Source organism: Haemaphysalis longicornis, unplaced genomic scaffold, assembly GCF_048455015.1.
Source record: "Haemaphysalis longicornis isolate Haplotype H1 unplaced genomic scaffold, Haemaphysalis longicornis Haplotype H1 scaffold_1, whole genome shotgun sequence".
NCBI lineage: Eukaryota > Metazoa > Arthropoda > Arachnida > Ixodida > Ixodidae > Haemaphysalis > Haemaphysalis longicornis.
In genome coordinates, this window is record NW_027526203.1 from 468,667,734 (window position 1) to 468,691,533 (window position 23,800).

The 23,800-nt window shown below is 47.4% G+C and overlaps 3 protein-coding genes across 18 annotated transcripts in view; 1 reads left to right on the top strand and 2 right to left on the bottom strand.

Moving 5' to 3' along the window:
- Positions 1-409, bottom strand: part of Hts (adducin 1-like protein hts) — a 109,622-nt gene extending 109,213 nt beyond the window's left edge. For all 12 annotated transcript variants that reach the window (XM_077688119.1, XM_077688125.1, XM_077688127.1 and 9 more), the window contains exon 1: positions 271-409. The gene's annotated coding sequence lies outside the window, so the exon portion shown is untranslated. The remainder of the gene's footprint in view (positions 1-270) is intronic.
- Positions 410-721: 312 nt separating this feature from the next.
- On the top strand, positions 722-21,433 carry Eif3a (eukaryotic translation initiation factor 3 subunit a). The gene is made up of 12 exons (XM_077688128.1): positions 722-898; positions 1,583-1,773; positions 7,803-7,939; positions 10,507-10,729; positions 14,958-15,482; positions 18,313-18,513; positions 18,575-18,877; positions 18,940-19,077; positions 19,155-20,073; positions 20,132-20,272; positions 20,367-20,849; positions 21,153-21,433. The coding sequence occupies exons 1-12, from the start codon at positions 850-852 to the stop codon at positions 21,248-21,250; spliced, it is 3,408 nt and encodes a 1,135-aa protein (XP_077544254.1). The 5' UTR covers positions 722-849; the 3' UTR covers positions 21,251-21,433.
- Positions 17,987-23,800, bottom strand: part of LOC144156227 (bromodomain-containing protein 8-like) — a 97,340-nt gene continuing 91,526 nt past the window's right edge. For 4 of the 5 annotated variants that reach the window (XM_077688131.1, XM_077688130.1, XM_077688129.1 and 1 more), the window contains one exon: positions 21,488-21,740. In XM_077688131.1, the coding sequence (XP_077544257.1) occupies positions 21,663-21,740 (78 nt within the window). In that variant the 3' untranslated portion in view covers positions 21,488-21,662. Of the gene's footprint in view, positions 18,145-21,487; positions 21,741-23,800 lie in introns of those variants that run through there. The other variant, XM_077688133.1, reaches the window with a different exon arrangement.

Here is a 23,800-nt window from a genome sequence, read left to right on the forward strand (position 1 = left end):
CGGTAAGGTACAATGGACGGATTACTAGGAACAAACAAGCACCTTGCGTTCTGTTTTTTTACGTCCAGATGAACGCTACACCAAGATATCGTCTACTTGAAGAGAACATCCTCCTCTCTCGGATCCCTCTGGAAAGCTTCTAAACTCCACTAGTTAAGCCTGAACTTGGTTTCAGGCAGTTCCAGGAGATCAAACCAACACGACCGGAACAACTTTGCAGCAAACCAAAAGCAGGTAAGCAAATTAAATGCTAGTGAAACGGTGTCTTGCCTTTTGACGAAGACGATCTCTCAACAGACGACTGTGAGGCCAGCACCGACAGCTATCGTTCAAAGTGACTCGGATAGCGGACGGCAGGGCGCGGCACGATGCTGTTACATTGGACATGTACACACCCTTGAAATTAGCATTTAGGTAACAAAACTTTATTGCAACTTAAGTAGCAATTTACATCATATTTTAGCAAGTAAATAACTATTATGACTTAATAATCTTGTTTCTGTGTTGAAACCTTTATTACTTGTCTCAGAAAAAATGGGGAGTACACGCGCTCCAGACAACTGATGTAATGAACACTTTTTTAAAAAACTAATACAATATACACACTTATAAATTATAAACAAAAAAAATTAAACGCTTTTTTTTAACTTTCAAATTATTTGTAAAAACTTTTTTTTCCAAATTTTGATAACAGGTCCGAGCTTAAGGAAAATATTGTCACGTGACCCTTCTTCGCCATTTTTCGCTTGGTGCCTGACGTCCTAGACGCGTGCGCACCGAACGAGACAAGTTTGATAAGTAAAATTTTTCTGTATTAATTCCTAATGATCTAGCACTTTTTGAGTAATCATGCCAACGTATTTTCAACGACCCGAAAATGCCCTTAAGCGAGCACGAGGTAAGATCACTCATGTCAATATGGGCCACCTTGTCCCTATTCTTGCGGTAACTTTCGCGTGCGCACTATTAATGAACACGAAGTTGTGCCGTACCAATAGCCATCGGAAGAGTATGACAGTGCCTCCGAGGGTGTGCGTGTTTTGGGGAATTACGAGTGTGTCTTTCTGTTTAGTATTGGCTACATCCCACCGGTGTTTTCCTCCCCCTCCCTCCCAACTCCCTGTTTAACCTTGCTTCGTTTAGAGGCACTGGACTTTCTTTTTTTTTTCTATGCCACGTAGCTCTTGTGCCTGTTCTGCCTAGACGTCAGTGCGATCCGAAGTGGAAAAGGAAAATATTGTCTCCGGCAGCGTCAGTACGTACACGTGATTCGCATACGGGACGTTTGCGGAAACGAGCTGCGCGACCTCCTCCTGCCACGCACCTCGGTTCATACGCCGTTCTCCACTGTACAGATCACGTATAATAGCAGAGTGGGGCGTTATATAGTGTCATCGGGAGGATAAGTAATTGCGTTGCGACCTGTTCATGTAATTCTCGTGGAAAATAAACGGCGATAGTGAAGAAAAACACGACAGGTGCTGTCGCGTATGTTAGTCACTGTCCCCGTTTATTTTCGTGGTGTTCAAAATTGATCATGACTGCAAGCCAGTTTGGATTCGGTCGTGATGGTCTTTTCCAGAGTTCATTGATGTTGGAAAAAAGCATCGCGCCTTGGATGCCCTTTACGATGTCATCAAGAGCCGAAAACATCGGACATGGCAGAAAGTACACGAACCGATCATGCAGCAGTACTTGGAACTCTGCGTGGAGCTCAAGAAAAGCCACATCGCGAAGGAAGGCCTCTTCCAATACAGGAACATCTGTCAACAGGTAAACCATGCGTTTGTTTTGCGTTGCCGCAGGTCATTACGACCTGTCAGTTCAGGCGCGCACCTAGCATGCCTTCAGTGTGAAGCCAGAATTTGTAGCCAATTTGGGCGTGGTTAATTTTCTAAGTAACACTTTAGAAAGAACCACCTCAGTCTGATATTTCAGGCTCAGCTAGTGTGCCCAGGTCCTCCAACTGTTAGGTGGCACACAGCACCGCAGGGCAAGGCCTCCTCGTTGTTGGGTGTAGGCAGCAAACAATAGTGTTGTCGTGCTCTAATCTGGATGCGTTTTTGTTGCATTTGTGGCAGTATTTGGTCGAGATTTCTCAGTAACCGTCGGCTGTGCACACTTGAAATTTACTTAGAGCTGACAAAGGCACGAGTATAGTATGCGTGTCGGCTGTGCGAGATGCGTCCTTCCAGCTGCAACAGCGGCCTGTTAGTTTTCTGGGGTTTGTGTTGTGCAGCGAGCCTTATGGGAAGTCACGGTCACTTTTATCCTCAGGCAGCACTTCTAAATGCAAAATGGGTGCTCTGTACTCATACCTGAGCACGAGAAATGCATGCATGCAATGTAACAAGTGGCATGGGGTCTAGTCAAAAGCTTTTTGACAGTAAACGCGGGAGCACGTGCCGGAGCGCTCTGCTGAAAGGCTGACGCATTCTCACAGTTTGTACGTTTAGCGGACACACTCCCTGAAAAAAAAAAAAATGTGCTGGATCACGCCGTTGTCTGCGGGCATAGTTCCATGTAAACAACTTTTTTTTGTGTGTGTGCTTGATAAAAAGTGCCTGATCTGCAACGGTCTTCCCTGCATCGCTTCCAGATGTTATAACGACTGCACCACACAACCGTGTGATCAAGCACTATCGGGGAGTGTGTCCGCTAAACGTTCAAACTTTGAAAGTGCGCCAGTACATCGTTAGATCACTGCATGTAGTGAATGGCACGTGCTCCTGTGTTCGCTGTGATAAAGCTTTCGACTGGACATTTCCAGAGGTGACAAGTTTTTACATTAATGATGCCTGCCTAGAAATTTGTTGTTTCCAAATTATTTTTCCCTTTTGTGGTTTAGTCTTCTCTGTCGTGCTACACAATACGTTCATTCACAGCTTTACTGGGCCTGGTATGTGCTTTGTAGAACGTGTGCAATGCCATGGCCACATTCGGAAGAAGTAGACGCGTTGTCACCGTTACTTTCTAGGACCTGGATAAAGTTGCTAGTGTGCGGTGAGGGTTTGTCGGGCAGCGACAGTTATAAGTGGGTGGGTTGAATGCAGCACTGCTGTGCTGGTGACACATCATAGTGACGTCTTAGCAGGCTTCTGGAAGCATGCAAGTGTAGACTGAACGAACTGAAATTGTTTGCATGTCAGGCAATAATGGCTCGGGAACAAAGCCTCGATATCAGAAAACAGGCTAGTTCCCAGTGGTCATATGCACACCACCACAAACATAGGGGTCCCAGTGTTGCGGTCGCTCAGGGCCCAGTCCAAGCTATATTGATTAGCGCAAGTTCTCTGACCAAGTAATACTCCTGGCACACGGGCACTTTGAATCGTATGATCTAGATTGAGCTCAATCTGGAACGGGTGCTGCTACACGCCAGTTCTAATATCGATTGAGGTTTCCAAGCACTATCGGACGAAAATGGCGACACTCGTCCCCACTGAGTAGTGGCACAGAAGGTGACTTCAACTGATGCAACAAATTGTATCATAACTTGACTCAAATAAATGTGCAATAACATTTATATACTTATGATCGTGCAAACTAGGTGCCGGTCGCGAAATACATTCTTGGCGCCATCCGGCATACATGAGTGCAACCGGTTCAACTTTTCAGTCGGGATTGAAACATGCCGTGTAGCAGCGGCGATGGCTCAAGCGTGCTCGAAGAGTCAGTCGTGCTTCCCTTCAATTCGCATTGAAAGTGGCTGTGAGTTAAAATAGGTGGGTCGGTTGCCGATCTGGTCACAGCAATGAGGCGATGGCTCGTGGTCCACAATGGCAAACAATGAGGTACTCCAAGCAATTGTACAATACGTGCACTTTATTTACACTACGTATTTGCAACTCTCAAGGCTCATGGTCGCTTAACAGAGGTCTAACAAGGCCCTCGTCGAGCGGGGCTCGCCGCCTCTCTCTTTTCCAAAACGTCCAACTCCTCGGTTTTACCACCAAAACCCTGCCCACAAAAGGGATGCAGAGATTGAGAGGGAGCATGGCTCATTAAACCATTTAGGCCGCTCATTGGCTACCGTGACAAAGCTAGGTGGGTACAAAATAGACACATGACCCACCTCTCTCTCTCATACAGAAACCGGGAGGTATTCAGCAAAACACAAATATACCACAAATAAAAACCAACCAACAAAAAGCAAACCTTTCGCCAGCCATTGGGTCTGGTGGCTTGTCTTAAAGTATTGTCCATACCGTGCTGCCTACGATTGTGCCCCGCACCGCCAAAATTTCTTTCCTTTGTGATCCTGTTGAGCACACAACAAAGCCTGGTCACCTACCCATTGACTCGTGCCAGCCACCGAGTTGCCAGGGCCAGACGTGGAGCCAATGGAAACTTCGCCCAGTAACTTTGAGCTGTGTAACCCTGGTAAAAACAGAACGTCTAGTGAGTCCTGGACCGACTTTCAGCTCGTCCGCTTCGGGCTTTCTCATGGCGGTGATCGCGCTCGTTGATATCAATAGTCCCCCGCCGCCGGTCTTCCAAACGAAGGATTGGAAATCCTCCTTTAAATGCTAGCATCGCTTTCAACTACAGGAGTGACCGACGCATTTGTATACGTTCTTTCTGGGTCCACTCGTTGGGTGAACACAATACCGCGGCGAACAAAAAAGAAGCTTCCACGGTTTCTCCCCTCGCGCCCAAGTCAGCTCTGCCGGCATGAAAAACACTATACAGGTCAACACACTAACCTAACGAATGATAATGTAGTTGCCGGACGGTATTAAGTGAGGTGTGCGAACTTAACACCATGTGACAGGGGTATAAAAATCTCCCCTAACCGCGAATGCTATCGCATGTCTGGCCTCTCCAATAACGTTACTGTGTGCTTTTTTTTTTTTTTTTTTTTTTTACAAAATTGTGCGTACATTTTATTGTCTTGGAATATCAATAAGCTGTTAAAATCATATTGGTCAGCAAACGTTGGACTCGGGTACAAATTTGATATGACAGTATAATTTGTGCGAATTGCAGCATGTTTGATGCTTGCTTCTCGTGTGATGGGATACATCCTTGTTTTATTTGAAGAAACTAGCCTTTCAGGGGTGCAACAGCTGCACCATTTTGATACACATATTTTTGATCGAAGCTGCGCCAAAACCATCAAGTTCATTCTGATTGCGCCGCATGCGCCAAAAGGCTCGAATAGGTTCAAAATTTCTGTTTAACTTCAGCGGAGGATAAAGGAGGCATTGGCTCCCTGACGTTTGTACGTCATCCAGTCGCGCGGGCAGCTTGTCATAAACATTCATGGAGTGCAGTCCAAATCCTATGCGGCGCCTATGCCTCTTTTAGTTCACTGTACTTATCCTAAACTGGTTTCTCCGAAGCACATGAAGGGTCTTCAAGTGCTTAGTGGGACACCGTTGTAGGCGATGAAAACATTCCATTTGGATGTCATCGCACTGGGTGATGGAGCGCTATTCAACACACTGCGTCTTTAGTAGTAGCAGAGCTCACTTGCACGAAATTTCAATATGTACCTATTTTGCAACGTAGACTGCTTGACTAATGATTTTGACCTCAGCGTGAGTGCGGTGACCCCTGTACGTGCAATATATTATAATGGAAAAATGGCAAAGGCATAACAGCGGGCACCAGCAAGCACACCCGAATCTCAATCAGCATATTCAGCTATCTGCTCAGAAGCGCGTGTGGCAAGGCACTGCTGGGGCTGCTGTAAACTTACTGCATGCTTCTAATAGGCGACAAGATAAACATGGCGCTCGCTGCCACTTCTGTGTATGACCGCCAGGTGCACCCCGAAGGAACGGAGTGTGTTTCTTTTGCAGTAACGAGAGCCGCTTACTGTATACACTCATGCATGCGGTCGCAAGCGGAACGGGTGCGAGTAATTTTTCCACGCAAACGGGTTGCTACAGCAAGCGACCTCTCGGTGACAGCATGAACTTTGTAGGCAACGAACGCACTGCAAAAAACTAGCAGACGATCGCAAGCCTTGAGCAGATGCTTCAATAGATTTGCGAACTGAAAAATGTCGAAGGCAAAACATTTGTCATACCAATGACGTCTGCACTAGTCATATCAACTGCTAGTTAGCTCCAGGTAATATTGAAGAACAGTTGCGCCTTCTTTGTATCTCGTGTAACCTTATGCTGCTGAAGTGGATTTGGTATACAATTAGGTTACGGCACTTTGGAGTACAAATAAAAATATCGGTTGCAGCTTTTCTATCATTCTCTCTCTCTCTTTTTTTTTGTTTGCTTGATATTGTAAATATTTTAAGCACTTAGATGGCTGCTTTGCAGGTGGCTTTCTGCAGAATTTGATGGTCTCTTTTTTAGGATGTTGTCCTCTGAAGCTAAAGCATATCTGCTCTGACGTTAAATTGTTTAGGCATCTTTTGAGTTAAACTGCTCCAAACTGGGTATTGGTTGCTCCTAAATGAAGGTATCTATTTCCCGTAACCTGCTCCCAATTTGGATTTTTCTGATCCAAAACGAAGATTTTTCCTGCTCCAATAATTGCTCCAAGTCCTATTTTGGCTGTTGCACCCCTGCTCTTTTGACTCCACTCGAGAAGGACGTTAAGGGTATCGGCACTTTTAACTTTCAATACCCGCTGCAAAATGTTCATCAGTGAGTTAGTGTTGTACTCCATGGCCGCATTTAATCTGTGCAATTACACGGAACCAGAGGCATCAGTACAATTGAACAGTAATGCTTATTGGCAGCAGCTCGTTGGTGGCTTCCAATTGTGCACATATTATTCCCTGTATTGGCACTCTTTCGGTTGTTTTCCTCATTTTGTAGCTTAATTTGAAGATTACATTGGAATTGGTGTGATCGTTATTCTGAAATGAAATGACATTCGCCGTACTGCCAAGGGGGTATTTTTTTGGTTGCGAATCTGGTGGGTTATTTTGCTTCCGGCCACTGGCTGGCTGGCTGGCTGCTAGGTCAACTTCAGCCTTGCCATAATGGCCGCACTCTTGTCAATTTCAAAATGGCCAATTTTTGTTGGTCGCTTGTGGGTGTGCATGCTGTGAATTTTGTGTGCATTCTTTGCAGGCAGACTATATGACATAATGGGTTTTCAAGAGGTTGCAATTTTCACTGCAGGCCTTTCATGCAGAACCTGCATAACGCTGGTGGTGAATGGAAGGAAAGATATTTCAAATGCAGTAGTGCATTACAGTATTAGTGCAACAGCGTCAGAAGGCACCTAAGTCACAGCGTCAGAAGGCAACTAAGTCATATTCCTAATTCAGCACACCAGAGAGTTCTTGGGTGCCTTGTAGCAGGAGCTCAGTGACGACATATTCCCGAAGCTAACATCACAATCCCGCCATTAACAAACATCACAGCGAGCAGCTTCTGCGACAAATAGCCAGCAGCGAGTACAGGCGCAATAGTGGTGCCCACCGCAGTAAGCCCTGCAAATGGCGCGAGTGGTGAGCGGGGCTCACACTCGCCAGTCCTGAACGATGGCGAGGCTCGCTCGCCACTCGCGAGTGGTGAGCGGGGGTTGTGGGAGTGCCCGCTTGAGTGAGCCTGCCGACCTGTGATTACAGCTATCACCTCCTATATACCCCAGCCAGTCAGGAGCCACGGTGTTAATGAAGATGCACTTCCTTCTTAGCACTTTTAGTATTTTTGTTGAATTTGAGGCTTTTTTTTTTTAATTGTATGAAACATCTTGAGCCATTTTTCATGTTCTTTGCCCTTGTAGATTGAGTGTGGCCAACAGTGTTTCATAGCCAAGGCTGTGTTCATGCATGTTGGGCATTGGCAAGCACTGTCGCGTTGTGTTTGTCTGTTGAACAGGTGAACATCAAGTCGCTAGAAGATGTGGTTCGTGGCTATCTGGATTTGGCTGAAGAGAAGACGGAAGCTGCCCGTGAGGAATCTCAGCAGGCAGTAGTTGACATTGATGACCTGGACAACGTGCAGACCCCTGAAAGGTGCCGCTGTCTACTAACAGTGCCTGTTCTGTGCACATTTCATTTGTTATTTTGCCCTGCTGTCAGAACTCCGCCATGGTTTAATAAAGTATCAGTCTTTGGAATTCTTTACCATTTGTTGCTCATCGTGGGGAGTGCAGGCAAATACGTTTCCCGTGGGTAATTTTTCAGCAGTGTTATGGTAGCCTGACATTTTTATAGCTCTGGTCTTGTTACCATTCCGGGTCTGTTGCTTTTAAATCATATATTTGTCTCATTGAGCCGTAGTTGAACCCTGGCTATGTGGAGTGTTTACTGTCTTGAAGTGTACAGCAGTACGTTTGTTGTTTTACCTGGTGGTAGGGGACCAATTGTCACAGAAGCAGCAAGTGATGGCATGCTTGATGGTGAAACAGAAAAACATTTGTCTCGTATGTTTCACCTGCTACAAAACAGTGGGGCACTGCTGCCAGTAGACTAGTGGGGCACTGTAAAAAGCAGGTTCAATAACTCCTTGAGCATGGTACTGTGTGTAGTCCCCTTGCAAAGCTGCTTCTATATTTTTCTTTTTGCGCAGCTTAGTTTTTGCTGAATCTTTTTGAAACACATCTTCTGTTGTTTGCCTTGCATTGGCTAGCCACACTGAAGAGTTTTTTTAGGTTTACTCGTCACCACCGCCTTGCATACGTGTCTGGCCCATTTTAGAATTTGTAAAGTAGAAACTTCTTCCTCAGTTGATGTCACCAACTCTTCTCCCATGTTGTGGGAATGTTTTTGTTACCTGGATGGTCTGTAGTAATTGTGACCAATACGTCTGGGGGTATGTCGTCAATGCTGTTTATGCATATTTCAACCTACGGTGGCTTGGCCGGATCCGACTGCACTTTGATGTGTGGGCCTCCAGGTGCAGCTGCGTTGTCCTGCAGGTCATTTCGCGTGCCATGGAGACTGTCCCTTGCTTGAGCAGCAGATGTGGGTCGCCTTACCATTGAATTGTGGCCAGATGCTTTTATTGCAGGTTACACTTTTAAATCGCTAATCATCGCTTTAGTCAGTGTACTACAGCTCGCACAAAAACGCGCAGCAATAAGCACACAGTCCGAAAGAGGCTAAAACAACCGAGTTTGAGTGATCTTTCATTGAGCAGGCCCACTTCGAAATTACAGGAAGCGTGTCAGTATTGGTTCGTGTGGACCACATGAGCACCTTGGGGTATATGAGCTGTAGCTGCATACCATACCGAGCTAAGAGCTACACCGCATGAAAATCGGTTGCTGCGAGCCAAGGGACAGAATTTGGAGTTGTGCCTGTATCAAAAATGTCGAAATAGTTCCTGTTGTGGGGCCCCTGACGTACAAAAACAGGAACCTATGCCACCCTGCTTGTTTTGCATGGCACCCTATTGTCTGCTTTCAGCCAAATATTTGAAATAGTCAAAACTGAGAATTCTGCCCTGGAAGGTGGAACCACTGTGAAACAAAAGTTTTGATAATGCCGGAGAGATACTGCACTTCTGGAGCATTTTGTGAACCACAAATGGCGGGAACTTTAAACCCTCACTTTGTGCAGTTATGCTACGATGGTAACCATATACATTCATCCACAACACTGTAAAGTTAGCGGTGATACTTGGGGGTTAATGCCAGTGGCTATCTAATCATGGTGCAAATTATATCAGCAGCTGCCTGCAAGCATAATCAAATTACTCATTTTTCGGCTAGTGTTGTGAATTCTTTAAAGGGACGCTGTAATGAATGTCAAATTTCTGTTGGTGGCTTAACTTGGGCAATCACTGAGCAAAGAAATTCGAGAGCCAGAGTGCATTTGTTCAGCTCTAAGAAGGAAAAAAAAGTGTCCTTTGCACTGCTTTGGGAGCTACTATAAGCTACTATAGTGACCTCAACCACCTTTGCAATGTGGTCTGCTATCATACCATTTTTCAGGTTTTCTCTATCCAATTAATATTTGCTGGTATTTCGTGCATGTCTCCCAAATTTTATAATGCAGGTTTTCCATCGTGGCATAATCTGAGCTGAATTTTCAAGATTGGCATGGAAAATGATGTGGGGGAATGGCTCTTTTCAATGCAGTATAGTAACGAAAAAATGCATGAAAATCTGAAAAAGCTCCGGAGGTGACTTACCCATACTAGACTAAGTTTAAGTCGTTATTCAATGATGTAATACTTAGTTTCTCTTAAGCCAGTAATAAGCTTTCCAGGTTTGAAATGGGCTCATTTTGAGAGGCTAGGAAGCATTGTGCCTTGGAATGGTGACTTGTGTTTTTTGTTTTATCAAGAGTTGAGAACCTCGAAATTTTTATAGCCATGCATCACTGAAGTGTGAAATTAGGCTTGAAATACCACAATATTAATTTTAAAACTAGAAACATCGAAACTGCCTTGAGTTTTCTCAGAACATTGGCTTCCGTGTTTCAGTCTACATCTTGGTGCACTGTATAAAGTTTATAAATTCAGCTTGCAGTGATTTTACACTAAAAGTATGCGCTTTCTAGTGCCAAGAACCAGCAAAGTTGGCTTATTGCAATAATCGTGCTTAAGATTAATTTTGTGGATTGACCCTCTGCAGTTTGCTGCTGAGTGCAGTGAGCAGTGAAGATACCCAGGACCGTACAGACCGTGTGGTGCTCACGCCGTGGGTCAAGTTCCTTTGGGAGTCTTATCGGCAATGCCTGGAGCTTCTGAGAAACAACTCGCGTGTAGAATGCCTCTACCACGATATAGCACGGCAAGCATTCAAGTTCTGCCTCAAGTACAATCGCAAGACGGAGTTCCGCAAGCTGTGCGATCATGTGAGTACTTCTTCAGTTGACCATTCCTCAGTGCTGTGGTGGAATCATCTGGCTGGGAATGAGCTTGCACCGGAACTGCCAAGTGTAGCCAAATTAAAATCTACCTGCTTCAACCTTTGTGGGACATTTCTTGAGAGCCACCCTTGTGGGCATAGTCAGCGAAATACTTGCGACCTTTGTGATGCAGCCACAGCTGCTAGCGGCCTACAGGGTATCAGGTGTGTTCTGCTCTCTTGCTGACCAGTAGGCAGCGGGTCGCTATCTTCAAGTTCTCTGGTGATGTGTGCTGCGAAATACATCTTGGTGATGCTTGCTTTGGTGTCCTCTTCGTATCGCGGTTCCGGCATGTCATCTCACTGTAGAAGCTCAAGGATCTACATGAGCAATGAAAGTGGGGCCCCTTGCCCGAAATGTCATCTGCTAATGAGCGCTCAAAGAAAGCTTTGCTCTGCCAACTGCTTCGAAGCACAAGTGCTGTGCTGCCTCGTGCAAAGAATGGATTGAGGCAAGTTTGCATGGCGATTTTTGTGACGCTCCTATGGCGAACACAGTGTGAACGCAACATATCGCACCGCAGTGTCATTAGTGTATGTAGTGCCCAGTCCATCTGTCAAACAGGTCCAAAAAATTCCTTCTCAAGACTACCGGGCAACCATGCAAGCCATCAAGGCATAACGTGTCCCCTCCAACATAGTTTGAGGTTTTGTTCCCTCCCTTTTGGAAAATTGCCCAAACGTTGCCCCCAATGTGTAGTGGTTTTTGCCAGATGGTAAATGGCTGCCTGACAGCAGGTTCTGACTGCATCGCCAGTCCAACAAAACGTTTTGCTGCTTTACTCAGTTCACTGGAGAAAAAAAAAAAAAAAAAGTGGAGTTTGCCAAAGTGAACAGCAAGACTGCTGCTTAGCGGTGCAGTCAGCATCAACAGCCTGGTGCCTGGCTCTCAAGCATGTTGGCATTCAGTCTTGTGACACTGGTGGAGCAGGCACTCTGCAACAGGAAGACCGTCAATGTTGAAGGCGTGATGTCTATGGTACCGCTAGGGGACGTCATGCCCTGCGTGAGTGGTTGACAGGCCTGAACCCAGAGATGCCTACTGGTGGCTGCACAGGCCACTGCTGGCGACTGTCCGACACGGTCGTTTGCTATGCGTGAATAAATTGTTATTCACAATTTGTTCTTCGTGCAAGCATCTTTTCTATCGTTATTATAGTACTGGATAAGGCAGCATGTGACTACGCTCACTAGTGTCTGATTGCTTTTAAGGGGGCAATTGGGTCTTTGGGGCCGAAAAACTGTAAAAAAAAACGTTTTCTGAAAAATGGCATTTTCGGCCTCCACGGCCATTTTTCTATCAGTCTGTAAATTTCTTCATCAAAACGCACCATATTTTGTTGTTATTATATTGTAATAGCATTTTAAAGTGCACTGTACAGCTCAGTTAACGCAGAATTCGATGGTGAAACGGCACTTTTCTTGCAATGCAAAGCTAGCATTTCGTCCTCAGATATCTCGGCACCCAGAGCAGGTACAACTGTAATTCTTTTTGCTTCTGATACCAAAATGTGTGGAGAATACAATGTTGGAAACAAATTTTTGAAATGGAGGTTTTGGAAAATTGTTATTGTGTTCAATTGGCACCACCTGCGAGCCATTTCTGGCAGAGCGTGGGAGAAGCGAAGTTCATTGTGTTGTAAAACGACCAAAAATAGCTGAATCAAAAAAGTTCTTCCTATGTTGTATTCTTTAGTCATTTGTCTGACTAGCCACGTGGTAATTGCCATTCTGTATGGAGTGGTTATTTAGTAACTGTGACCCAAAATAATGGCAGTTAAGCAATAATTAACTCAAAATATAATCAACTTACAAAAAATATATTGGCAGATTTGAAACCAGCACAAAAAACTATAAGGCAGTGCAGTTTTACTAAAATTGGTTGGTAAATAAAAAAAATAGCTCTAAGACCAGCTCTAAGACCTTAATTTAACTGTCGCCGCTAAGTGCTGCATTGCTTCCCATGCATCTATTCACTGGTGTGCCCCTAAAATACCTCAAATTTTATAGAAGCGTTTGGAAGTTTCTATAAGCATCCCAAGTTTATAAGTAGCATGTGTACTGTATGCAAAGTTTCTAAAATATGAATAAAAGTATTAGACATTCATCAGGTAAAGATGGCAGATTGGGCACTCTAAATGACTAGCACAGTGGCATGACCACTCTCCAGTTTCTGGGCCCCTGTTGACCCCCTCAAAGCTGATGTGAGCTCGGTTTCAAGCCGTGTACATACTGCCAGGTGGGAGACACCCGAATTTTAATGGTTTTGTATGACTGCACGACCGAAATCTCCCAGAAATGCACCCGTGTTTTGCCAACTCTTTTCTCCAAGTCTGGCCAAATTGCACCAGAGCTACCTGACAATTCAATCCAATCCTACACCAGTCGACATCGTTAGCAGTGAAGAGTTTAAAAAAAGCGTTGTTGGCCAGGTGCAGAAGTTGAACAGGTCAGTACCACAGAAATGCTGAATGCGACAGGCAGTTCAGCACAGTAAAGAAAAATCACACCCAGTTCCGAGCATCCATGTTGGACAACACCTTGGTCACGTTCTTTTGGCGTAGTGCTGCAGGGGCGAACATTATCACACTCCACAGTATTCCCAGGACTTCCTGCAAAGGACGGAGTCAGCCACATTGAAGATTTAGCAAGGGCGAACATTATCACACTCCACAGTATTCCCAGGACTTCCTGCAAAGGATGGAGTCAGCCACATTGAAGATTTAGCAAGTGACCAGTGGTGTAGGTAGTTAGTAGTTTGGATGACACAGTCCGGTTCCTGCTCTGTTGTAACTAAATGAAAAGCATGTAAAATATTCGATTCGTTCCTACAAATCCTCTTGGTCAGATCTCCCTAATGCCATCCTGGCGACCCTGGCAGGTATGCATGTGGTTCGGTATCGCCTGCTTAGAAGCTACGTGTTAACCATTAGGTCTTTACATGTCCAGCTCTCTCTGTACATGGCTATTGGCATGGTGCGGTGGAAAGCCATGGTTTTTGCCCTCAAACTGCTCTTACACGTGATTTTTGCTATCAGTTCACAAAATTGCAAAAGGTCTGTAAAACGTTTCATTTATTCATGTGTCCACACTGTGAGTGCAGGTTTATATTGAGTGAAAATGCCTGCTGATTCTCTTTCTAGCATGGGCCTAGTGTTCAGTACTTGGAATTTTTTTTATTTACAGACTCTATTTGAAACAGTCTTGAATTTGAAGGGGGCTGATGCACCCTTGGTGCTGCCTAAAGTCTCTACTAGAATTGACCAGTTGAAGGTTCTAACATTTAATGGGCTTCTGGTTTCGAAGTTACGATACGACATAAAAACACTGCTAGCAGTGTTTGCATGCACGGAGGACTGAAAACAAATCTGCGGACTGTACATACTGCGTGTTGCAAGGAAGCATGCCAGGCTTGCATGCACTTCTGTGTGCTTACGGGAGGTATTATTCCTGTGTGGTCTATAAGGAGCTTGTTTTGTTGACAAGTTACTCTCTGGTGGGCTGTGCTGTACATGAATGGTGTATGAACATTTTGTCAAGTGTGGTCAAAGTAGAGTAACTTTTTTCCTTCGGAATTTAACGTTTGGAGTGTTACTGTATATGAACAAACTTTGATTAGGATCTGGCATTTGCCTGGTGTTGAGTTGGCAGCAGCTGCAGACCGAAGAAGTGTGAGCCACTGTGACGTTTTTAAGGCAACAAAACCAGGAACTTGTTTAACCCTGCTGAAGTTCACTTAGCACTCGGCATTGGCTGATGCAGCTGGTGAGCTTAGATGTGTGTTCGATCCCATCCTGGTGGTTGTTTTCGTATTACTGAGATAGAAGACAGAAAAGAAATGCCCGTGACGATTTTCCGAGCCGCTTAGATTCCCAGCAAATCTTAGCCCTCTGGTGCAATGTACCTTATATACGGGAAACCTAGTTTTTGTTGCGTTGTTTTCATGTAAATGGCTCTTCGCAGCACCAAGGGGAGAATAAAGGTGTGGCTGTGCCTTTGAGTAAAGCACGTAAGCCCAGTAACAGCGCAGCGAGGTGCATGTTTCTCAGGCAATGGCTCGCAATAAGCGGTGTCTGCGGAGCCCTTTTCACGAGTTTTCAAAGCGAAGAGCGACCTGTGAAGCAAGGTGTTTGCTCGACTCTGTCGCTCCCCTCCTCCCCCTTGTGGGCGGGCAGCTGCGCGCCCACCTGGGCCAGATCCACAGGCACCAGAGCCAGCAGACGTCGGTGAACCTGAACAACCCCGAGAGCCAGGCGATGCACCTGGAGACGCGGCTGGTGCAGCTGGACAGTGCCATCCAGATGGAGCTGTGGCAGGAGGCGTACAAGGCCACCGAGGACATCCACGGCCTGATGACGCTGTCCAAGAAGTCGCCCAAGCCGCAGCTCATGGCCAACTACTACCAGAAGCTGGCGCTGGTCTTCTGGAAGGCGGGCAACCACCTGTTCCACGCGTCGGCCCTCTTCCGCTACTTCCACCTGGCCAAGGATCTCAAGAAGAACATCACCCAGGAGGAGATCCAGCGCATGGCCTCGCGTGTGGTGCTCGCCACCCTGGCCGTGCCCATGCCCCCAAACCGGCCCGAGATCGACCGGCTCGTCGAGACCGAGGAGAACGTGGCCGAGAAGAACCAGCGCCTCCTCGCCACCCTGCTCGGCCTCAACAACCCGCCCACGCGCGCCAGCCTTGTCAAGGAGCTGGTGAGTCCTCGCAACCAGAACTCGTTGCACAGTTGAGCGATTATACGCTCTGCATTCCTTGTAGCTATCACATGTTTCTCATCATTTTGCTCTCTTTTTGCCACTTTTTTTTTAATAATCTGAAACTGCCTAGGGGGAGGCACACATTTCGAACTGTAGGACAGAAAAACATCATTGATGTGGTTTTTCAGCTCGCACCACCATTCTGGTTGTGTCCTAAAACCGTAAATTGTGTGCCTCTAACAGCCCTTAGCTGATTTGTACACACTTCTCTGTTCATTCACCAAAATGTTTGCTCCTGTCTCGTGCGCTTTCTGTGTGCTATTCCCCGAAGGGAAAAGAAAACAAGGCTTCAAATAGCAGCCACGTTCGGAGACATGGCCCTCGATACTTTGCTGTCCCAAATTTAAAACATTATACTACCATCAGGAAGAGGCTGCAAAACTTGACTGTTCCAAGAGAAAAGTGCAGGAGGCCGCAACCACATGCTCCCCCCCCCCCCCCCCCCCCCTTGTTTTCTTTGACTGCATATTGGTCTTGTACAGCTCTGGTGCAAGTTGCTATTGACTGTTACATTTTATCAGGGCAGACGCTCTTTATCTATTGTCCCCTGAAAAATGTGTCAGCATAGTTCTAGTATTACATTTTGGCACCAAAGAAACGAGAAATGGCATCCACCAACAGTGCTGCGATGCAGATAAAAGCCCTCTTTGAGAGCTTTATATTCAATGGAACACTGGATTAAATTGGAAGGAAAGTGGCATAGACAGATTGTGCAGGACAAGAGTTTGCAGTTGGTAGTCCCCAAGGCAGAAAGTGTTTCTGCAGAGAAGTTCACGTCCACCTGGAGTGCTGCTAAAGGGCATTAAAAGAAAGCGAAAGCTAGTCGTTGCCCCAAAATAGTGCTGCCAAGTTCGGCGCTCCTTTTTCCCCTACTACACCTCTTCTTGATAACACTGTACAGGGCCATTCGCTGCATTTCAGGTTGCCCTTCTTCTTCTTTTTTTTTTTTGCCTCAGTTGCATCTAAAGACTGACTTTCAATGCGAGATCAGCATCATCAGGTTCCTGACATAGACGCTCTTTACCTCTTTCGTGACCACGCCATAGGCCATCGTTCATGGGTGAACAATGATTTTCAAACCTCCCGCAAAAAGTAAAAACGGCGCTATTCGGACAACTGACGCCATCTGGCGTGTTGATTAGAAACCCCTTTTTCCGTTTCATTGCTGTTTGTTTACATTTTGCCTGGGTAGACGGCTCCATTTGAACTCAAGGTAGCAGTGAGTTATGCGAAAATGGCGTCCTGTTTCACTGCGCACTCTGCAAAGGCACAGTAGTTTCAGGGTTCAGGAACTTCAACCATGCAGCTGCTGTTTTTTTTTTTTTTTTAACCCAAGCAGCAGTGACTGTTCCAGCAACGATGTGGATGCTTCAGATTTTAGTTCTGATGAAGACTCTACCATTCAGCAGCCTCAGACTTCGACAGGTTCTGTCAGGGAAGGTTTGTTTTTGACTTTGCGCTGTATTTATGAACAAAACGTGCCAAATATCTGACGGCATGGCTGGCGACCGTGTCTTTCAAGTATGCTACCACGCGGTGGCTAAGGTGTCGTGCTGCTGAGCATGAGGACGCGGGTTCACTTCCCGGCCGCGGCAGCTGCTTTGCTGATGGAGACGAAAAGCAAAAACGCTTGTGCGTACGAGATTTTGGCGCACGTTTAAGATTCCCAGGGGGTCAAAATTAATCCAGAGCCCTCTGCTACGGCGCGTCTCATCACCTGCGTTGCGTCGGCGCGTTAAACCCTACAATCAATTAATCACTTTGTGTGGAGTATATACAGAACAGCTAGCAACCATTTGCAGTGGGGCTCACAGAGCACTTGCTGCGGTCAAACCAGCGTCCAGCTTTAAAACCGATCTACAGTTGTGCAGTTTCAGTAAAATGTGGTACAATTTGGATTGGATTGAACTGCAAGATAGAGCCATTTTCTGAGACCTATAAGCACTTGTCAATGTGTATCATTAATTGTGGCGCCACAATGCTTTTGTAACAGCTAAAATTTAGCCATTTGAACACAGTGAACTTTCGCAGGGTTTTATTGCCAGCATCCTGTGATTTGTATTGGCTGTGCTGACGATTGTTGCGAATATTATTGAATAGTGTGAAAATCCCAAGAGAGTGGGATATCTTCAGTTCAAACAAGCAAAATATCAAGCCCCCACATGAAATCATTCTTAATGCGAGTGCTACTGCTTTAGTGGAGCCGTGGGAATAAGTGCCACGTGTTACTGTCAGGTGCTCCGGCCAGCTTTGCTTATAATTCCATTCACAACAGTGTGTGGGCTACAAATGGCAGACTGCATTTTAGTTGATGGGTGCAGATAAACTTTGCTTAAGAATTCAATTTCTGCTTGTGTTGGGATGGTTGCAAGCCTTTTGTTTTTGCAAATAGCACTGTCAAACAGTACCAACTTTGGAACAAAAAGAATTTCCATTGCAAGTCTTCCCAGGAGGCTGTTTTATTTATTGTGTGCAATTGTGGCTGTGCATCTTTTCCTGGATGTTGGTTGATCTTGCAGTGTGCCAGTGGGACCTCGTGTTGCACGCTCCATGAAGCTCACTTGACCGGTGGTAGGAGCGAGGTAGTAGCTTCGCCTTCCTGTAAAAGAACCAACAGGCTGGGTTTAGCAAAAGCAGCAGCGTGCCACAGCCCCGCACAGAGCAGGTCATTACCCGTACTGGATACATGGTTGCACACAGGGACGACCACACATGCGCGCTCGCGAAGGGGCACTCACTGTGGTGCACGCGACCATTCCTTTTGCAGGTTCGCCTCGGTGTGGTGGGCCTTGCTCCCACCCAGCTGCAAGACCTGTACCGCTGGCTCGAGGTGGACTTCCAGCCACTGAAGCTGTGCGGGCGCGTCATGCAGTGCTTTGACTTCATCAACAAGTGGGAAGAGTGCTCCGAACTGCGCACATACGTCTCAGCGCTGCAGGACATCACGGTGATGCGGCTGCTGAAAGAGGTGTGTGCAGTGCCCGGTGAGTGTTCTCCGGTGGCCCTCTAACGAGCTCTGGTGGGTGCAGGTGTCCCAGGTGTACCAGACTATCGAGATCAAGCGGCTGCTGGAGCTGGCCCCCTTTGCCAGTGCCTTCTACTTGGAGAACATGGTGGTGGACGCTGTACGTCGGAATGACCTGCAGGTCCGCATTGACCACAAGCGCCGGTGCCTGCACTTTGGCTCCGAGCTCAGCGTCTCCCAGCAGGAGGAAGTGGTGGAGGGGCCACACCTGCAGGGGATGCCGAGCGAGCAGATCCGCTGCCAGCTGGTGAAGCTGTACTCAGTGCTGCAGCGCTCCGTGCACCTCATCAGGCCAGAGGAGATCAAGGCAAGCGTGCTTTGCGCCTGTCCTGGCCCACAGTGTTGCTCACCCCCGCCGCTCTCCCGCAGGACTCGACCAAGGAGCTGAAGATGCACATCATCGACGCGTATCGCCTCGTGTGCAAGAAGGAGCACAAGAAGATCTTGGAACGCCAGCAGATCATTGAGGCTCGCAAGGAGATGCTGGAGAACCTCACCTTCCAGCGGGTTTGTGCTCGCCCCTTTGTTTCCCCAGCTGTGCCCTCTTTGTCGAGCAGTGTGCTTAAGGCGGTGCCCTTTTTCAGGAGGAAGAGGAGCGCAAGCAGATGGAAGAGCGGCAGCAGAAAATGCGCGAGGCTGAGGAGGAGCGCATTGTGCGCGAGGCGGAGGAGCGCGCTAAGCAGCGCAGCCAGCGGGAGCAGGACGAGATGAAGAAGAAGGTGGTGCTGGAAAAGATTGAGCTGCTGCGCAAGACTGACATTGGAGCGCGCATCTTCGAGGGCCTGGAGGAGGATGAGCTTGAGCGTCTGGACCCCGAGGAGATCCTCAACAGGCAGGTGGAGCAGCTGGACCGCGAGCGCAAGGAGATGCAGACCAAGCTGAAAAAGCAGGAGCGCAAGGTGGACTACATGGAGCGGGCCAAGCGGCTTGAGGAGATCTCGCTGCTGCAGGAAGCCTACGAGCGCTTCAAGCTTGAGGACCAGCAGTTCTGGCAGCAGAAGGAGGAGGAGCGCATCCGGCTGCTGGTGCAGGAGCGCGAGGTGGCACTGCAGCACAAGACGCGGCTGCTGCGCATGCGCGATGACAAGGAGGAGTTCCTGAGCAAGCTGACGCAGGACCGCTACTCCGTGTACAAGGAGAAGCGCCTCAAGTTCGAGCAGCGGCTTGAAGAGGAGCGCCGCAAACGCATGGCGGCCCGCAAGGCTGAGCGCAAGCAGGAGCGTCGCGAGAAGTTCCTGCGCGAGCGGGAGGAGGCTCGTCGCCAGGCCGCCCTGGAGGAGCAGAAGCGCATCGAGGCCGAGCGGCTGGCCAAGCTGCGAGAGATCGAAGCCATCAAGCTGGCGCGTGAGCGCGAGATCGAGGAGAAGCAGCGGCGCCTCGAGGAGGAGGAGCGTCAGCGCCTCGAGGCCGAGAAGATTCGCCAGCCGCCAGCTGCCCGCCCAGAGGAGACCAGCTGGCGCAAGCGGGAGGACGACTCGGAACGCAAGATGGACTCATGGAGGAGTGAGTGTCTTTTCATGTGTTGGTGGGCCGCCTATTCATGGAATTGCTCATTTTGCAGGCCGCACTCGTGACAACCGGGAGACGGAGCGCAGGTTTGATGGGCCTGAGAAGGAAGTGTCCTTCTCCAGAAAAGACCGTGAGAATGAGAAAGAGCGCGACAACAAAGACACCTGGCGACGCGAGAAGGACCTTGATGATGGTGATTAACATACCTTCGTGCTGCACGAACATAATTTTATTCAATGCGTCATTACCATTTTAGTGTCCTTCAATTCAAGCTGTTTTATGTGCAGAACCTCGTGCACCAAGGGCACCTGAATCAAGCTGGCGCAAGGCAGATGCTGACAGTGATCGGGAGCGCTCCTGGCGGTCTGGTGGCGGCAGCACAAGCAGTTCATGGCGTTCTGATAACCGGATGCAGACCCCAGACCGTCGTCCCAATCGTGATTTTGGCGACGATCGGCGTCCACCCCGTGACTTTGGGGATGATCGGCGACCGCCCCGTGACTTTGGGGATGATAGGCGTCCACCCCGTGACTTTGGGGACGATCGACGCCCACCCCGAGACTTTGGGGACGATCGACGCCCACCCCGAGACTTTGGGGACGATCGACGGTCTAGGGACTTTGGAGATGATCGACGGTCGAGAGACTTTGGGCGTAGCAGAGATTTTGGGGAGAGAACTGGGGAGACTGACAACTGGCGTTCTGGGCTCAAGGAAACTAGAACTGGGCCCGGCTGGCAGTCAGATGACAAGCGTCCATCACCACGAAAAGGTGAGGCAGCACGAGAGGACAAAAAATTCTAGCTCTGCTGCCTCAGGCAAATGAAGAGTAATGATGATGTTAAAGGCTGATTTTGGAATCTTTTCATTCCTTCCTGCATGTTTGCACATATGCTCTAAACAGTATTTAACTGGGTGCGGTTTTCAATACTAGGTTGCCATGTAGATCCAATAAACTCTTCACATTGTGCGTCTGTGTGCTTGTATACTGGGACAAAAACTGGAAGGGCAGCTCTTCATATCCACACTGCCTGAATTCGTGCTAACATATTTGCTTCTTTTCACCTCTGCACAGATGAGAGTGTGACAGGCTCCTGGAGAGATAAAGAAAACCGGACAGCAAACAAGCCTCGTGATGACGCTGAAGACGGTGGCTGGAAAACAGTTCGCTGAAGCTGAGCCGTAATTGCAATTTCAAAGCCGATGCTAGACGTCTACTCTTGCCAACAATTGTGCATTGCTGCAAATAACATGGATTGTAGCAGAAACGTCGAAAATAGGGTAGAAGTGCTGAATGAAGACATCGTCGCAATTTCGAACATTTATTCTATGCTGAATAAATTGGAGCAAAAACTCTTTGTGCATGTCTTGCTGCAGTCCGAACACAGGCATAGAAAAATTAGTACAGCAGTAACTCTCACAAACTCTTCATTCTGTGAAAATTTCTACAAGGTAACACTTGTCCTTTCGTTGTGAAAAACGTCCACTTCACTTCGGAGGCAACGCAGTGCTTTGGTTGCAACATAAAATAAAAAAAAACTGGGCCATGCGCCCAACACATCACAGAAGATCTGTAGCTGGAATGCTACTCGTTAGTTCGTGTACGCCGCTTTTTGGCCACTGCCTCTTCAACAGGCACGCTTACTTTCTTCTTGTCATCCTCCTGAAAAGTAGAATTGTTCACACTGATGGGTTTACTCTGTTTCATATAGCACATATCCAGTCCTGTTGATGGGGGAAGTTTCATCAACAGTGATATTGCCCTTGAGAGGACGCGTGCAAGATGCAAAGCATCTGGGTGGCATCTTTTTTTTAATATATCTGTTGCCACTTTTTGATTTCCCAAAAACCAGAGCCTTGTGTGGAGCACTTAACCTTGTGCACCATGTGTGGTGATTTGAATTATTGGGTGTCGCGAGCCTTGGTTGGAATATTCTGGATCACTCCCTTCCTAAGCCCCGAAGCCTCTGCCATGACTATGTGGACATCAGTTCTCAAGTACCCAGGAGCTCATTGTGGTTTGCACGTGGAAAGAAAGAAGGCCCTTGTTGCAGGGGACCTGGAGTGCTACACAAACCACCAACATAGCCAAAAGTGCTGTCACAGTTCCTAGCTCGCAAATCTTGCATTGTGAATACTTTATCGTATAATCTGTGACAAGTATAATGTCACCCCAGGCATTTCGCCCACATTGCACATGCCCGGTTCAGTCCTTGCTATTAACACAACCAGACTATCATTACATCAAAATCTAAACAGAACTTGGGAAGGACTGCAAGTGTGAGTGGTTGGTAGTGCACAGAAAAAAGGTTTTTCAGGCATCAGTAGTCTTTCTCTAGATGGTCTAAGCATTTTGCATGAAATTAGCTATGGTGGCGACGATTTAATGTCACTATCAAATACAAGCGCAACAGTGCTGAAATATACGACTTAAACCCTTGCCAAATGCTGACCTAAAGATGAGCGACCGAAAGCTCTACCTCTGCATTGCATTGCGCCACATTGGCTTAAAAAAAAATAATAATAAAAAAACATAGGTGCTTTACACACTTAATAACGAGGTTAATTTTGGGAAATTGAGGTTGGCACCCTATATACTGGGGTGGCATCTAATGCCTGCAACCAAGTACGTCGCCATGAGAACTGTATTAGAGAGCGAGAGAAGAAACATATTCGAAGAGCTCCCCCTTACAGGGCGGTGGCGGCTGCCCACAGGGCTGCCACGACCTGGAGGCCTCGGGAGGGGACTAGCAGAAAGTCCGAAACCTCGGGGCTCAGCGCGGCCTGCTCCCAGGCCTTGGGGGGGTGGGGAGGGATTCCTGGGGCACTGGCAGAGGGAATGAAAGTGCGTGTCCAGTGCGCCACAGTGCGGGCAGCGGGGTGAGGGAAACGGGTGGGGGTGGGAGTGCTGTAGGATTGTGCGGTGAGGGAAGGTGTGTGCGTGGATGATGCGCCACGTGCAGGCCTCCTCTGGTGATAGGGAGCTGTAAGGGGGGGGAGGTGACGGTTCGACGGTTCAGTCTGTGGTTCAGTGTAATGTCAGGGGGGGGTGGGGATGCTGTGGTTAGGAGCAAAAGCAGCAGGAGCCCGGGTAACGAGTTCTCCATGAGAGTATAATTGGCATTAGCTTCGTAACCGGCTTGTAACAAGTATATGAGTATTAAAGCACCTAGCAGGAGCACGGAGTAGCGCGTTCATTTAGATACGTAGAAAGTAAAACCGTGCTACGTGATGAGAAATGAAAAAATAAAATCAAAAGTGTTTTCTTCTATTTCCTTTTTTTTTTTTTTTATCAGGAAGGCTAAGTGAATATTGTTAGTCTACAATTCTGAACGGCGAAACCAGTTTGTGAGGAACACGGCAAGAAAGAAACCCTGAACTTTTGGCAGTGGCCTGAGGCGCGCTGGGCAATGTCCTTGCAGGCGTTTTTTCCCCCTCGAAATGCAATAATGGCACAGTGGTGGTGCATTTTTTCTACATAAGGGCTTTTTGGCACTTTCATTCAGCAGCATTTCTCTCAGCACAGTTGCGGCTGGAGAAAAAAATTCAGTGAACATGCCTGACCATAGTGCACCCCATCTTGCACTGGTCTTTCGTAACATCCAAGCTTGTTCAGCTACGTAGCGATCCACATCAACTAATCTAATCCACTATGCTGACAGATTACTGCACTAGCAGTCCTTTCTCAGAATCGCTGCACATTTGCTTCTTCTGAGTCTGGAA